General features: G+C 37.8%; 1 protein-coding gene and 3 pseudogenes across 6 annotated transcripts; 2 read left to right on the top strand and 2 right to left on the bottom strand.

Annotated features, from left to right (window-relative positions):
- Positions 1–317: 317 nt before the first annotated feature.
- On the bottom strand, positions 318–2,569 carry LOC104766649 (LL-diaminopimelate aminotransferase, chloroplastic-like; annotated as a pseudogene). The gene is made up of 7 exons (XR_015590757.1): positions 2,486–2,569; positions 2,324–2,391; positions 2,120–2,236; positions 1,959–2,021; positions 1,446–1,628; positions 994–1,314; positions 318–912 (listed from the first exon to the last, which is right to left on the bottom strand). The product of XR_015590757.1 is annotated as an LL-diaminopimelate aminotransferase, chloroplastic-like (transcript).
- Positions 2,570–3,313: 744 nt separating this feature from the next.
- LOC104766648 (F-box protein At2g14290 pseudogene) lies at positions 3,314–4,724 on the bottom strand (annotated as a pseudogene). The gene has a single exon (XR_015590747.1). The product of XR_015590747.1 is annotated as an F-box protein At2g14290 pseudogene (transcript).
- Positions 4,725–5,597: 873 nt separating this feature from the next.
- LOC104766647 (uncharacterized) lies at positions 5,598–7,501 on the top strand. Of its 4 annotated transcripts, none has more exons than XM_087503346.1 (5): positions 5,598–5,747; positions 6,012–6,213; positions 6,427–6,480; positions 6,714–6,981; positions 7,096–7,501. In XM_087503346.1, exons 4-5 carry the CDS (start codon positions 6,740–6,742, stop codon positions 7,358–7,360), a joined length of 507 nt encoding a protein of 168 aa, XP_087359472.1. In that variant the 5' UTR covers positions 5,598–5,747; positions 6,012–6,213; positions 6,427–6,480; positions 6,714–6,739; the 3' UTR covers positions 7,361–7,501. The 4 variants fall into 4 exon arrangements, with proteins under 4 accessions (XP_087359472.1, XP_087359473.1, XP_010488870.1 ...); XM_087503347.1 differs by having other exon boundaries at positions 5,604–5,747; positions 6,424–6,480; XM_087503348.1 differs by having other exon boundaries at positions 5,648–5,747; positions 6,330–6,480.
- Positions 7,502–7,783: 282 nt separating this feature from the next.
- Positions 7,784–10,210, top strand: LOC104767957 (uncharacterized; annotated as a pseudogene).
- Positions 10,211–14,028: the final 3,818 nt, after the last annotated feature.

Raw genomic sequence — 14,028 nt, 5'->3', positions numbered from 1 at the left:
AATACAATATCTCATGATCCTATATACATGAACACTTCCTTATAAATGAAAATGAATTAAGAGCACGCATATTAAAATGAATTAACTAATTAAGAACACACAAATTAAAACATGTAAAAATTGTAATTTGACAATATGTATAATATTTTAAAATTCTTGGAAACTTGACAACCATATATGCAACAACAATTACTCCACTCCAAAAGACTCACCTACAGACTACAGTGTGACGATCATTATGTTTGTAACCACAAGAAAACAAACAAGTCTTGTATGATGTTTCAAATACTTGTTTTCGCATATAACTCGAGATAAAATGAACAGTCTCATATCCAACAACTTTATTAAAAATCTACAACTTTAGCTTGATTGATTTTAAATTCTTAATAGATTGGGATGATTAGTGTTTCCTCATTTGTAGAGCTGCTTGAATCTTCTACATGCCTCCAATATGTTGTCTCTGTGTCCAAAGGCACTAACACGAACAAACCCTTCACCTCCCGGTCCGAACCCACTCCCCGGAGTTGTAACCACATGTGTCTTCTCTAGAATCTCTGAGAACACATCCCACGAACTCTGTTTCGGGAACTCTACCCAAACATACGGTGCATTCCTCCCTCCATACACATTGTAGCCTAGCGAAGTGAATGTGTCGATGATTATGTTGGTGTTTTCCTTGTAGAATCCAATCACTTTGCGCATTGCCTCAAGCCCTTCAGGAGAGAGGCAAGCAAGTCCACCAGCTTGGGAGAGGTTAGAGGCACCGTTGAAGCTAGTACAGACTATACGATTGAAGTCTTTAGCAACGGGGAATCCATCAGAGTACAGCAGTTGTTTTGGGATCACAGTCCAACCAAGTCTCACTCCAGTAAAACCTGCATATTTGCTGAAAGATTATGTCTCAATCGCCACCTACATTCCCAATCAAGAGTCGGTTTAGTGACATAACCATAACTAAGATACATCACAATCAAAGCTTAGAGTCAGCTTTACCTCCTCAGCTCCGGGGATTTCATAGATGGAGTGCGGGTTGTCATCAGACATGTACATTGCATATGCAGAATCATATACTATAATTGATCCGTTCTTCTTTGCAAACTGAACCAACTGTGTTAGTTGCTCTCTTGTGGCAGCAGCACCAGTAGGATTGTTAGGGGAACAGAAAAATATTATATCCGTTCGACCAACAGTGGTTAAGTCAGGAAAGAAGTCATTCTCTGGAGTGCATCTCATGTACTCGATGTTCCTATACTTCTGGACATCGGTGATAAATTGCCCCGTCTGACCCATAATAACACTAGACTCGACATAAGCCTGTGTAACAAAATTGAAAAGTGAATCAATATTTAAAGATAGTAGAAAATTAACAGAATTTAGCTTCATGTTTCGTTAGATTACCGGGTACCAAACATAACCTGAACAACAAAGTGGTATCAAGACACAACCGGTCAGTTTCTAAAATAATTGTTCTTATCTTGAATTTTGATTAGATTATTTAGGCAAAGCAATACACAAAAACAAACCTGGAGACGTGATATGTCACATTTAGCACCATCAGAGACAAAAATGTCATCATCCCCTATGGTTAGGCCACCGTAGAATGTTTTAGCAATTGTAGATCGCAGTGACTGTTCAAACCAAAAGTTTCAGTTAGTTACAAGATTCACCAAATGATGCAACATGATTCAGAAACATGAAACAGGATTCTCATCTCCTGCTTCACTACAGAAACAGTTTGCAGAACTGAATGCATTACACAGCAGAAACGCAAAAGCTTAACAATATTCATGGACTTATCAAGACCCAGATCATACAGTCGCTTAGGAGCTTCATGGTTCAATTCAACATATTTGACATATCCACTTGAAGCTCATATTCCAAGCTAGTACAACTATACATATAATAAATCTTCCACTGACAAAATAATGGATTAAAGTAGCAACGAAGACTGCACTGACCTTTTCACCTTGTTCAGCACCATAACCACTGTAACCCTCTATTGTGGACAACTCATGAGCTTTCTACAGAGAACAAAAACAAAATTGACTTATGAACCAAAAAAAAAAATGCAATATTTGTGAACTAAAAAAGGAAGAGAAAAGAGATTAAAAAAATGTACTTTTGCAATAGCAGAAGTAATGACTTCAGGAATGGGCTCAGTAGTGTCACCTATTCCAAGACTTATAATTTGTGCATCTGGGTATTTCACCAAATGTGCAGATCTTCTTCTAGCAATCTGCTTGCAAAATTCAGTGAAACACAATGTCACAACAACATTTGTTCTAAAAAAAAAACCGAATAAACAGAATCCGATTACACAAACCTCTGGAATAAGATACCCAGCTTGGAGTTTGGACTTGTTTGAATTCCTTGAAACACTTGTTTTGTACTCTGTAGATGATAAAAGCAAAACAGAGATTAGACCCAATTATTAGCAAAGCTCAAAGCTTTTTTTTTTTTATGATTTTGAAAGAGCGATTCACACCAATCTTTTCTGATTGAGAAGCCTCGCATTTGATCGAACTGGCCCTTTTAGCCATTGGAAGAGATGCATGATATAACGTACTTTCTTGAGTATCTGTTATTGGGTGATACCGGATTAATAATATCATCTCCTCTCTATCTTGTGTTATTTTTTTGTTCAGTTTACCATCTGCGACGACCAAACAGAATCCCACTTCTAAATGCGTGACTATTTATATTACTAAGTTTTGAACCCACGCTAGGCGTAGGTTTATTTGATATATTTTGATAAAAATTATATATGGTTGATGACAGTAATAAAATATTATCTTATGAAAAATTTTAAATTAGTATTAAAGAAAAAAATAAAATTTCATATATATAATTTTTTAAAATATAAAAATTAGTTGTGTTATAAAATCAAATCTGATAAAAAAAATCATGAATTTAACTCGACGTCCAGGCGAGGCAAATCAAACTGATGACCTCATATATCCTAAACCATTTCTTTGAGCACTAGAAAAACGAAAACAATTTTATAGTCATGAATTTAACTCGTTTTCATATTTAATTGATCGCTACTACCTATGTTTTCGTATTTTTTATTCAATGTTTTCTTATTCTTCATATTATTTCTTGTCATTTTTATTGTTAAATTTTGTGATAATTGTCATCGTTACTTTTACCTTTTAGTTTTTCGTTATAAATAATGACTTACAAGTTTTGATATTTATTTAAGTGTCAAAAGTTTAATTATGTACAAATCTTACAAATAAAAGTTAATTTACCAAATGTACTTCCGAATAATAGGGGATGTTTTAATTTTTTTTTGCAATATAATTAAGTATCGTTTATTGTCTTTAAATTACTTAAATTATACGCAAAAATCCAAAAGGTTAAATATGATACTACATTTATTTTCATACAAATCTTATATACGGATAACTTGATTCAATGATAAAAATGCGAAAAGTCGATCAAGTGTCCGATCAAGTGTCCTAATCAGGCAATATGTCATAATTTTCAGAACGAGAAAGCACCAAAAGAAAAGGAACAAGAAAAGAAAAAAAACAGGCGACTAGACGGCTAGACCATAGAGGAAATTAAATGAAAAAGTTTGGAAATGTCAAGTGGTCGGAAGAAACCATCGAGCATCCTTGAGGTTCATGCTGGAGAGACAAGAGAAGCGTTTGAGGCTCTTGGTTTCGAGATTGAACACACAAATGTCCAGGTTTAAGTGCTCCTTGCGATAGATACGACTATGACGTGTAAAATAGATGGAGTTTGGTGTGATGCTAGGCACGGAAATACCCAAGTCAAGAAGCAGGGCCTCATCACCCAAAGAATCAACCTCTTCTTGCGGATTGTAGTCTATATCCTTGAAGATGGAGAAGCTTACAATGTTAGTATTGTCGAGGATGCTCTTGACCAGCAAAACCTCTCCTCTTGTTGTAACCGCAATGCTACAGTCTTGAGTGGAAGAAAACACTTGGAATGGTTCAAACTTGTTAACATCCTCGTAACCTTGTTGTTTAGACAAATCTAGGATCCGAATGTAGCTAAGCTGCGTGCGGATGTAAAGACGGTAACCCAAGAGTACCGCATCGGTTAAGCCTTCTAACCTCCATGGCACTCCGCGATGCAGCGGGATTTTAGTGTAATGATCATCACCTTTCTTGCAAAAGCCAACATTACCGCTAGGGAAGTTGAAGAACAAGACTACAACGTACTCTGCCGTCTTCTCGTCTACCCACAAAAGACCCCTTAAATCTTCGGATTCCTCTTTATCTAAGAGAGACTCTTCTAGATGGGGAAGATCGATCCTAGTCTCGCTAAACACATCGATTATATAGAGATCGAATCGAGAATCTATCACTAGGAACCATTTACCTGAGTTTGCAAGGAATCGAGTCCCTGAAAAGTCTCTCTTTGTTCTGTAAGTTCTTTCTTCTTCTTCTGGATTGAACAGCAGCACAGAACCAGAACCATCTTCTTCGTTTTCGTCGTCTTCAGGAAACAGCAACAGCCATGGAGATCTGATTTTCTTGGGAACTGTTAGCTTCGAACTCAAATTCCAGTTCCAACACACGAGCTTGGTGCGGTGGAAATCAGTAAAGCTTAGTCGATTGTAAATAGATTCCAGCAAATCAGGAGGGAGCTTCGACCAGGTACGAGGATTTTGAGTTCCCATGGTCTTGATTGGTCAACAACAAGTTTGGAGTTTGTACGTTCCTCGATCCTCGGTATCTTTTTGTAGTTGTGCTTTTTTTTGTCGGCTTGCTGTCTCCTTTATCCTTCTTGTTTGCGTGTTGTCCTTCTTTGACTAAGTATTGACCTCGTGTTGAAAAACAGATATTATTTTAATTTGTTTTTTCACATGTAATTTCAGAATTTTCATAAGTAATAAATTTTTCATTTCCAAGCTAGCTTTATACACGTTCAACTCTTTACTATAAGTATTACTTATGAAATATAAAAATATAAGTATTTTTACTGAGTAATTGAAAATTTGTTACACACTTAATTTTTTTCAAATTATATTTTTGTATAAATATACTATAAGTCTATAATGCCATGTAAATACAAATTAAATTGATATAAAATAATTTACATTTATGTTTTATCTAATTTTTTTTTTACATTTGTTGTTGTAAATGGTTAATCGAAAGCCATAAAAATTTGGCGTATTTTCAAAAATTCTTTTTTTTTTCTATATTATTATTTAAAAATACATTTTTATGTTGTCTATTTAATAAATATCCATTTTCTTTGTATAAAATAACTAAATTCTAAGCTCTAAATTTCCAATACTAAATCTTAACCCCTCAAAACTATATTATAAATATAAAATAGAGAACCAAACCTAAAAAAATTCTAAAAATTAATTTAACATATTATAATTGTATAAAAAAGAGTAAAAATAAAAATCTTAAAAAAATATTTTTAAAAAAGATATCACAAAAAAATATTTCTAACAAATTCTTTTAAAATTATCTATTTTTTTATTATATACATGTATTAAAAAAGTATATTCGTGGTAAATAACTTTTTTAGTTGTATTTTAAATTTTCTTCTTTGTTCAAAAAAAAAAAGTAATGTTTTTTACATATTTAAGAAAAGAAAAGTAGATAACTATCTCTGAACCGACAAATCAAATTGAACGAACACTAATAAGGTCCGGTTTGCTAAAGAAGCTTTCTCGGTGCTCGATTCAAATCGACTCGCCAACCACAATTCTTGCCTTTGAGAAATCTTCGCGACCCTGTGAAGCTTTGATTCGTCAGGTATTTTGATTCTACAGCAAATTTATTGCCTTTTAGACCACAATTCTCAAACAATTAGGTTACTTGTGAAACCCTAGTTTAGAACTCTCTGTTTTTTTATGATTCTTGCTCTCATAATCGAAAGATCAAGTTTTGTGGTAGGAAAGCTTTAGAATTCTTGAATTGGACTCTCATTAGCTGTTGAGTCGTTTGTTTTTGGATACTTCCCATAACGATTTAGGTAGAGAATAAACGCTGAAACGGTCTGTATTCTTGTGATTACAGAGATTTAGGGAGGGGGTTTGTGTGGAGTTTAGAATGGATCTGGATACTGAGAATCGAATAGCTTCAATTCTATTAAGGGAAGCAGCAGGATTGAGAAGACAAGCTGAGAAAGATGGTGTTAGAGCATATCTTGAGAAGCCTAATATAAGGCATCGACCTAACTCAAGGTTTCTCAAAGCCACTGTTCCTAGTGTTCAGCAATGTATGCTTCTTTATTAACCCTTTCTTCGTTTTATTTCCGTTACATATTCGGTTCTAGTTTAAAGTTATGTTTCTCTTCACATTCTATTTTATGTGAACACACATTGGAAATTATAGATCGCAACCAAATAACTCAAGTCATTGGAGACTGTTTAATCTATCTTTCCAATCTGCATCACTGTACCCTTTTGGCATTTTTGTTTCTTTGAAGCAGTAGCAATAGCTGCGGTTTCGGATGGGATTAGGCTCTTTGTTGGTTAATGAGAAGGTTGGTAACATGTGACATTTTTTTGGTGGTGGTTTATGGTTTAATTATCGATCCTCCGTAATAGTTTCTTGACTTGTTCACTAGTTTTTGGTTTGTTGGATAAAAAGAAACATATGTCTGATAGTTTCATTTCTCGTTTACTAGAGTCTCTAAACTTATCTAGTACTTAATGTTGTTTAAAAGCTCATTGTTTACTTTTTAACTCTTACGTGTTCTGTTCCTTAACCGTACAGCAAACAAAGCGGTAGAAACAAATGAGATGTGGAGGGTTCGGAAGAATGAGATTAAGCTAGAAGATGTAAGACTCAAGAGGAGCGAAAGAGAGGAAAGCAGTAGTAGCCACATGAAGCCGAATGGTAGTTTCCTGAAAAGGAGTCTGGATAAGAGATGCAGCTCGGGTGATGAGAAAAAGGTTACGTGTACATCATCAAACGAGAGATGGTATTCAGAAGATGATGGAGGCTTACGAGATGATGAAATTGAGACTTTTCTCCAATCACGGTATGTCCTTTTCACAGTCAACCTAGCAGCAGCTTCTTTCACCTTTGAGTTTGCTAGCCTATCCTCCTCTTTCTCTTTCATGTATTTTAAAACGTCTTCTTAATCTCCAAACAGGAAAAAACGTGGCAGAGGCTCTGTCGGTCCTATGATGGATGAAACAGGCCCTTATCTTCCCGCCGAGAAGGGACAGTTGCAAAGTTCCGATACAGGAGAACGAAAGGTAGTTCTAGGCCCAGTGAGACCACCTTCACTGAGACAAGGCTCAGAGATTGAGCATGGTCAGAGAACAAGAAAGGAGTATACGAAGAAGCATAGTAAAAAGGACAAGAAAAAGGAAAAGAAGAGAAAACGACAGGCACTAAGAAAGGTATTTGCATGATGTTCCTTGTGGAAGATATTTGTAGGATGAAATCTTTGTTCCTTTTGGTCCGCGAAAAATTTATAAATGGTTGTGATCCCCTGTTATATATTTTAACTGTACGAAGAAATTATTATATATTTCATACAAAGTGGAAGCCCCTATGTCATAGAGTGCGAAGTAAGATCATTTGAGAGTCCAGCAAGTGTTTTCAGACAAACATAATAATAGTGAACAAGTATCTCTTTGGTTCGTCGCTCACAAAGAAGCTCTCTTCAATTCATTCTACGATACGTCTTTTAAAGCCTTTGTATACTCTCTTTCGCATGAAAGGAACCGGTGAAGACATGGTAACATCGTTAACCCAACATTGATTGGATAGAAACAAATGACTAGTGACTAGACGCAGCAAAAGGTTTGTGCGAAATACTAGCCGAAAATACAATGACTGTAAACATCTATTCAACAATTGGTTAAAGCAAGGTTGAGAGTACAACTAGAAATATTTAAAAATATCACTGGAATAGAAGAAGGTCTCACAATGTTCTCATGGTCTTGGATATTATTGATAAGCTTTCCATGATACAAGAAAAAGTCTGATAGATATTAGATATCCAAACTTATAAGGAACCAATTGATATGAAAATACTTCTTTATTAATGAGATATCGAAATACAAGACTTGAGAGAACTTACGGATTCTCACTCTCCCCCTTACAAATTGATCCAAAATCTAGATACCTCTCTCATCCTCCTCACCTCCTACTTTATACTACTCTTGTCTTATTCTACTAAGAGCCGTTGAAACAAACACAATGGACAAGCCAGCTCATACCAAATGACTCATTACCTTAACTAAGGTTACTTTATTCTTAACCATGGTGAACAGTACCCAGGCTGGCAGTCGTAATCTGATCCACTCAGTCAACCTGAGACACCTCATCCCTTCTAGGTCCTTCATTACTTGTTGGATCCATCTTGGGCCTTGAGCCTTCAACTGCAACTTCGTCATTAAGGTTGAACTTTGGAAACTGACCCTTAATAGTGGAAACCGACTCCCAAGAACTTTCGTAATCAGGCAGCCCCTTCCATCTGATGAGCACTTCTGACTATCCTGTAACAGGGTTTTTACGAGTTCCCGCAACTGCTTCTGGTTTTTCATGAAGGAATCCGTCTTCGGTTATTTGGGCTGGGATCGAAGCAGATACTGGAACTTCTCCTATTGCACGCTTTAATTGAGATACATGAAAGGTGGGGACATAGCCCGTCGTGCATCCATATTCCTAGACAGATTCCTAGAGATGAGCTTGTCAAGTTACTTCCAGAATCATGGGTTACCAATTACGAAAAACTCCATGACCGGAGTACCCCAATACAATCGGTGGACTCTTCTATTCATAGGAGAAAAGATGGAGCTGTAGAGATTGCCTTCAAGCAACAAGAAGAAAAGTCAAGACCAACAGCTTTCTGCACAGAAATCAATACAATTACTCCTTTTGAAGACACTCAAACCTTGGAGATCAATCCACGTTTAGATGGCGTTCCAATCTCATCCTTTGATTCGTTGGGAGATCCCATTTACTCTTTCCAAGATGAAACAGGCCACAAATTCTTTGATGTTTGCGATTGCCAACACTGTCAGATGAATAGTTCTGATGATGATGACACCCCAAGGCGTAGGAGAAAAAAGAAAACTACACAACAAATTCTCAAAGAACGATTTGAATCTGGAGATCCACAAGTTGGCCTTCTCGGAGAACCAAGTGGCAAGAATTTTGAATACTATGTATTGTATTCAGGTGGCTCAACTCCCACAACACCTGAAAAAGAAGAGGTACAACTAAGTTACATGTTCGGACCTCCATCACAACAGGATTCACCATTTCCATCCAAAGAGTTCGAAGAAAACAATATAAAGCACTCGTGGAAAATTCGGAATCCAAATGTTAAGAATCCAGATGGTTCAGTAAAGCAGATCAGTGCCGCAGAAGCAACGTTAAACTGGCAGTCGGAGAACGCCGTAACCCAAAACCATCTATTAAGCCAGATTGACAAAAAGGTAACCATCATGGACCTTTCCATTAAAGAACTCACCAAAAGGATAATCTCTCTCCACCAAGAACTTCTCCACCTTGCAACTACTGTCTCCATAAACTCTCCCCTCATGTCCCAAAAAGAGTCTGAGCTAAAGTCCCTTCGAGCTCAATTACACTCCTTACAAAACCAACCCAAAACTCAACCACCAACTCCATATGACCTTTTTACACCATATCCCATCTACACACCACCTTACACAGCCCAAACACAACCTTTATCTTTTTCCCAAGACCCAAGTATTTTTGGAGCACCCTCCTTCTTACCAACAAAAGTTCTCTATGAACAACAGTCTACCAAAAAGAAAAAGCCAACAGAAAAAAGACCAGGGAAGGAAGCCATAATTGAACCACCCAAACCGCTTACCGAGACATCAAAATCTCAAGACCAACCCGAAGCCAGCAAAATGCAATTCATGGTGGAGCATGCTAATCCAATCACTGTTTTTCTCGAGAAGGTCGCAAAACAAGAAAAAAGACTTTCTCAAGGAAGTATGATGAATAAGGTACCAACAACATTAAAAGATGAGAATGATGAGGCCATGATCCCACATTTTATGATGGCTTCACCTGCTGTGGTTGAAGAAGACATAGAGAGTGAAGGTGGAAATGTATATGAAGAAACCCAAGAAACTGGACGAGATCAGACAGAAGGAAACCCACGGTTTAGTACAGAACCACATAAGGGTTTCTCTTTTGATGATGTTCCCCCTTCAAAATGGCGTGACAAAGTATATGAGATGCATGCATGGCTAACAGAACAACAACTTAACCCATGAGCCACTTTACCTACATCGATTGATAAACTGGTGGCTAAATTCCAAGGACGTCTCAGGCAAAGGTGGATAAGCCTAGGTCAATATCGACAATTACAAATCCGACAATCTCCAACAATCGATGCTTTGGTGGGACACATTCATAATGAATTTCTCGGCACATGGGATCACTATACTATCCAAGCAAGAGAAGAATATCTTAGCATGAGATGCTGTTCCTTCAAGAGGAAGGATCTTGAAAGACATTATGAGCGGATGTCAAAGAGATTCTATGCCCTAAATGGAATAGATGATGTCAACCTCAAACAGGCGTACCTGAATTCACTTCCAGAACCACTTGGAAATGAAACGTCAAGGGTATTGTCTCTCAAGAATATGCCTCTCAATCAAGCTTCACTCGGAGAAATATATCAGATTTCTCTGGCAGCCCTTGAAAAGCTATGCAACCACCAGAAGTTTTTCAAACAGCTTCAGGAACAAGGAAAACTTCTAGGAAAAGCATGTGATCGGCCGGAACTCAGTATCAAATGCAGAGAAAAGAAATGCCATTGTTCTACAAGTCATGGAAAAGAAAAAAGCTACAGAAGCAAGTGGCAGAAGAATTATCCAAAGCTATCTTCGAGAAAGAAATGGAAATTCTTCAGAAAGAAAAACCCAAAGAGGTTTCAAAAAATCAGATAGATGTTACATCTGCAAGAAGAAGGGACATTATGCGAAACAATGTCCTAACAAGAAGAAGAGAGACAACCTCCTTGGCTACTTGGCACAAGTTGAAGATATTGACGACTCGGATATTGAATCCATCTTTTCCCTTGATGATGAACCAACTGATGATACAGTTCTTGCAATGGGTATGGAGTTTGAAGATGAATCTTCAAAAGAGGATACTGGAGATGAAAGCGATAGAGACGATCAGTTCATGTTGTTTGACCTCTACACATTCGATTTCTGCAAAATAGAGCAATCACATCAAGAAGAATTGGTGTATCTAACCCAACCATCTCCAAATGCCAAGATCTATATCTTCCCAAACAAGTATGATAAACCAATACCGGTCATTGCCTATTTTGACACTGGAGCTGCTTCATCCATCATCAAACCAGACCTCCTCCCAGCTTCACATTGGAATTCATGTTCAGTCGCTTTCAAAGCAGCCAACGGCCAATATACATCCAACTTTTCCCCGGATACATGATTAAATCCAAAGTATTTGGTTCTGAACTCCCTGGAAAGGACTTTATACTTGGATTTGATATCCTCCATAGTCTTCGGAGAGTTTCGTGGCACCCAAAAGGTCTCAAGCACAAAAATCAGCTGCTACCTTGGACAACGGTGTCTCATCTATACCCTATGGAGATGCTTAATCCCATAAAAGAAGAAATAGCAAAGACATCTTGCGCCACCTCTCATTCGGAGTTTCTCACAAAGTGCTCATCTCCTTTATGGAAGAATCCAGATTTTTTCATATCCTTACCTTTCAAGAAGAATGAAGATATCAACCCAACTAAAGCAAGTCACCCAGGAATGAACCCAGATCACTACAATCTTGCACTCGAAGAGATTGACCAACTCCAAAAAGAAGATCTCATTGAGAAGACCACTTCACCTTGGGCATGCGAAGCATTCTACGTCAACAAACGGGCTGAACAGGTGCGAGGAAAACTCAGATTGGTCATCAACTATCAACCACTCAACCATTTCCTTGCCGATGACAAGTTTCCTTTGCCAAAGAGAGCAGTGTTATTCCAAAAACTCCCGCAAGCACAAATCTTCTCCAAGTTTGACTTAAAAGCAGGATTTTGGCAGCTTGGAATCAAACCAGAAGACAGACCAAAGACGGGATTTTGTGTACCAGATCGTCATTACCACTGGAAAGTCATGCCTTTTGGACTAAAGGTAGCTCCTTCATTATTCCAAAAAGCTATGATCAAGATATTCGAGCCTATCCTCCCAAATGCGCTGGTGTATATCGACGATATTCTGCTATTCTCGCCAGACATAGATTCCCACACTTCATTATTGGCAAAGTTCCACAGTATCGTACAAAAATATGGTATTATGCTATCAGAAAAGAAAATGGTGATCGGAGAAACGGAGATTGATTTTCTGGGAATGCACATATCCAAGGGAGAATACTACCTCCAACCTCACATTGCCACCCAACTCAATGAGTTTCCAGATGAACGACTATCTTTCAAGCAAGTCCAACAGTTTCTGGGGATTGTCAATTATATGTCGGATTTCATTCATGGTCTTGCAAAACACAGATCGGTTCTCTCTGCTCAACTCAAGAAAGATGCCCCTCCTTGGAGCCAGAAATGCACAGAAGCAGTGAAAGAATTGAAGAAAATTTCCACAACCTTACCAGCTCTAAAAATCCCATCAAAGGGAAGAAGAATTCTGCAGACGGACGCAAGTGATTGCTATTGGGGAGCAGTACTCTTAGAAGAAGACGAAAAAGGGAAGAGACATATTTGTGGCTACAAAAGTGGAGTCTTCAAAGATAGTGAAAAACACTATCATTCTACTTACAAGGAGATACTCGCTGTCAAAAGAGGAATAGAAAAATTTGAGTTTCATTTGGTGGGCCAACATTTCCTCATCGAAATGGACATGTCCTCCTTTCCAAAAATGATTCAGTTCAAGCAGAAGATGTTACCACAAGCTCAGTTACTCAGGTGGGCAAGTTGGTTTTCCCAGTGGAAATTCGATGTTAAACACATCAAAGGAAAAGACAACTTCCTCCCAGATTTTCTTTCAAGAACTCAGCGTCAAATCTCGTCAATAGTACCCATGATATACACCCTCAGTCCAGACAATCCAACAGAAGATAATCTGCGGAAAATGATTGCCGATATGCCGCATGGAATAAGGGAATCGTTACTCGACAATGTATTGATCTACAGAGGGATTGAGACACTGCATGGTTTTCTAAAGCTCTATATACACTGATATGGTCTTGATCAGGGTCCACTTCTTGGCCTCCCTTACCACCCGGCCTATCCCTTCCTTACCACCATTCATATGAACCCTGCTCATTATAGCCGGTTTCCTATAGAAGCATACCTCCTACTCTGGTACATGGCAGATCTTTACACTATTGCGGTCCTCATTCATAAAAGTCAACTACTCCAGTACTTGGCGAAATGCATATTGACCAGACGGAAGGCACATTACAAATTATTATACAAATGGCTCACATTATTCCACGATGTTACCTGGTGGCAAGAACATGTTCGTGCACAGCCTGAGTTGGATATACTTGTCACGTTCAGGATTACTACAATCCAAGAAGAACAAGACGGAGAAATCATTATTCTAAAGAAATATGATGCGAACGTTGAGACAAGCTACAATAATGATGCTTTTGCCTCGGGGAATTTCCATCAACGTGCAAAGCAAATTGCATTATTGAATGGATTTAATGAATCTGAAGTTGACCCTAATTTTCTTTGTCCTCACACAGCTCACTGGCACAACAGACACGTCTACCCGCTAGGATTCGCTGAAGAAATACGACAAGTGCTTGCAGGCTTCCATGATCAATACGCGTGGCCACAATCAAATCCAGATCATCCAGTCTACAGAGTTGAAGGAAAAACGTACAAGATAAAACGATACATTCCAGGCCAAAAGATCTACGTCACAGAAGTCGCCTCAGACGGTGAAGAAGACGACAACGGATAAGATAGACGTCACCTCTCTTTTGGAGACAGGGGGAATAAGTAATAAGTGAGTAATATTTGATAGTGAAATATATGGTTGTGAGATAGTTGAATAAATGGAGGGTTGTAAAATAAAGTAGAGAGTTGAATAAATGG

This window comes from Camelina sativa, chromosome 19, assembly GCF_030686135.1.
Source record: "Camelina sativa cultivar CO46 ecotype springtype chromosome 19, ASM3068613v1".
Taxonomy (NCBI): domain Eukaryota; kingdom Viridiplantae; phylum Streptophyta; class Magnoliopsida; order Brassicales; family Brassicaceae; genus Camelina; species Camelina sativa.
The sequence above is the reverse complement of the archived record's forward strand: the minus strand, read 5'-3'. Positions and strand labels throughout refer to the sequence as shown.

Excerpts from the sequence above, each read along its gene's own strand:
- LOC104766647 (XM_010490568.2), top strand. The coding sequence starts at position 6,045 with ATGGATCTGGATACTGAGAATCGAATAGCTTCAATTCTATTAAGGGAA. Across the intron at positions 6,214-6,713 it reads TGTTCCTAGTGTTCAGCAAT|CAAACAAAGCGGTAGAAACA; the intron begins GTATGCTTCTTT and ends TTAACCGTACAG. Across the intron at positions 6,982-7,095 it reads GAGACTTTTCTCCAATCACG|GAAAAAACGTGGCAGAGGCT; the intron begins GTATGTCCTTTT and ends ATCTCCAAACAG.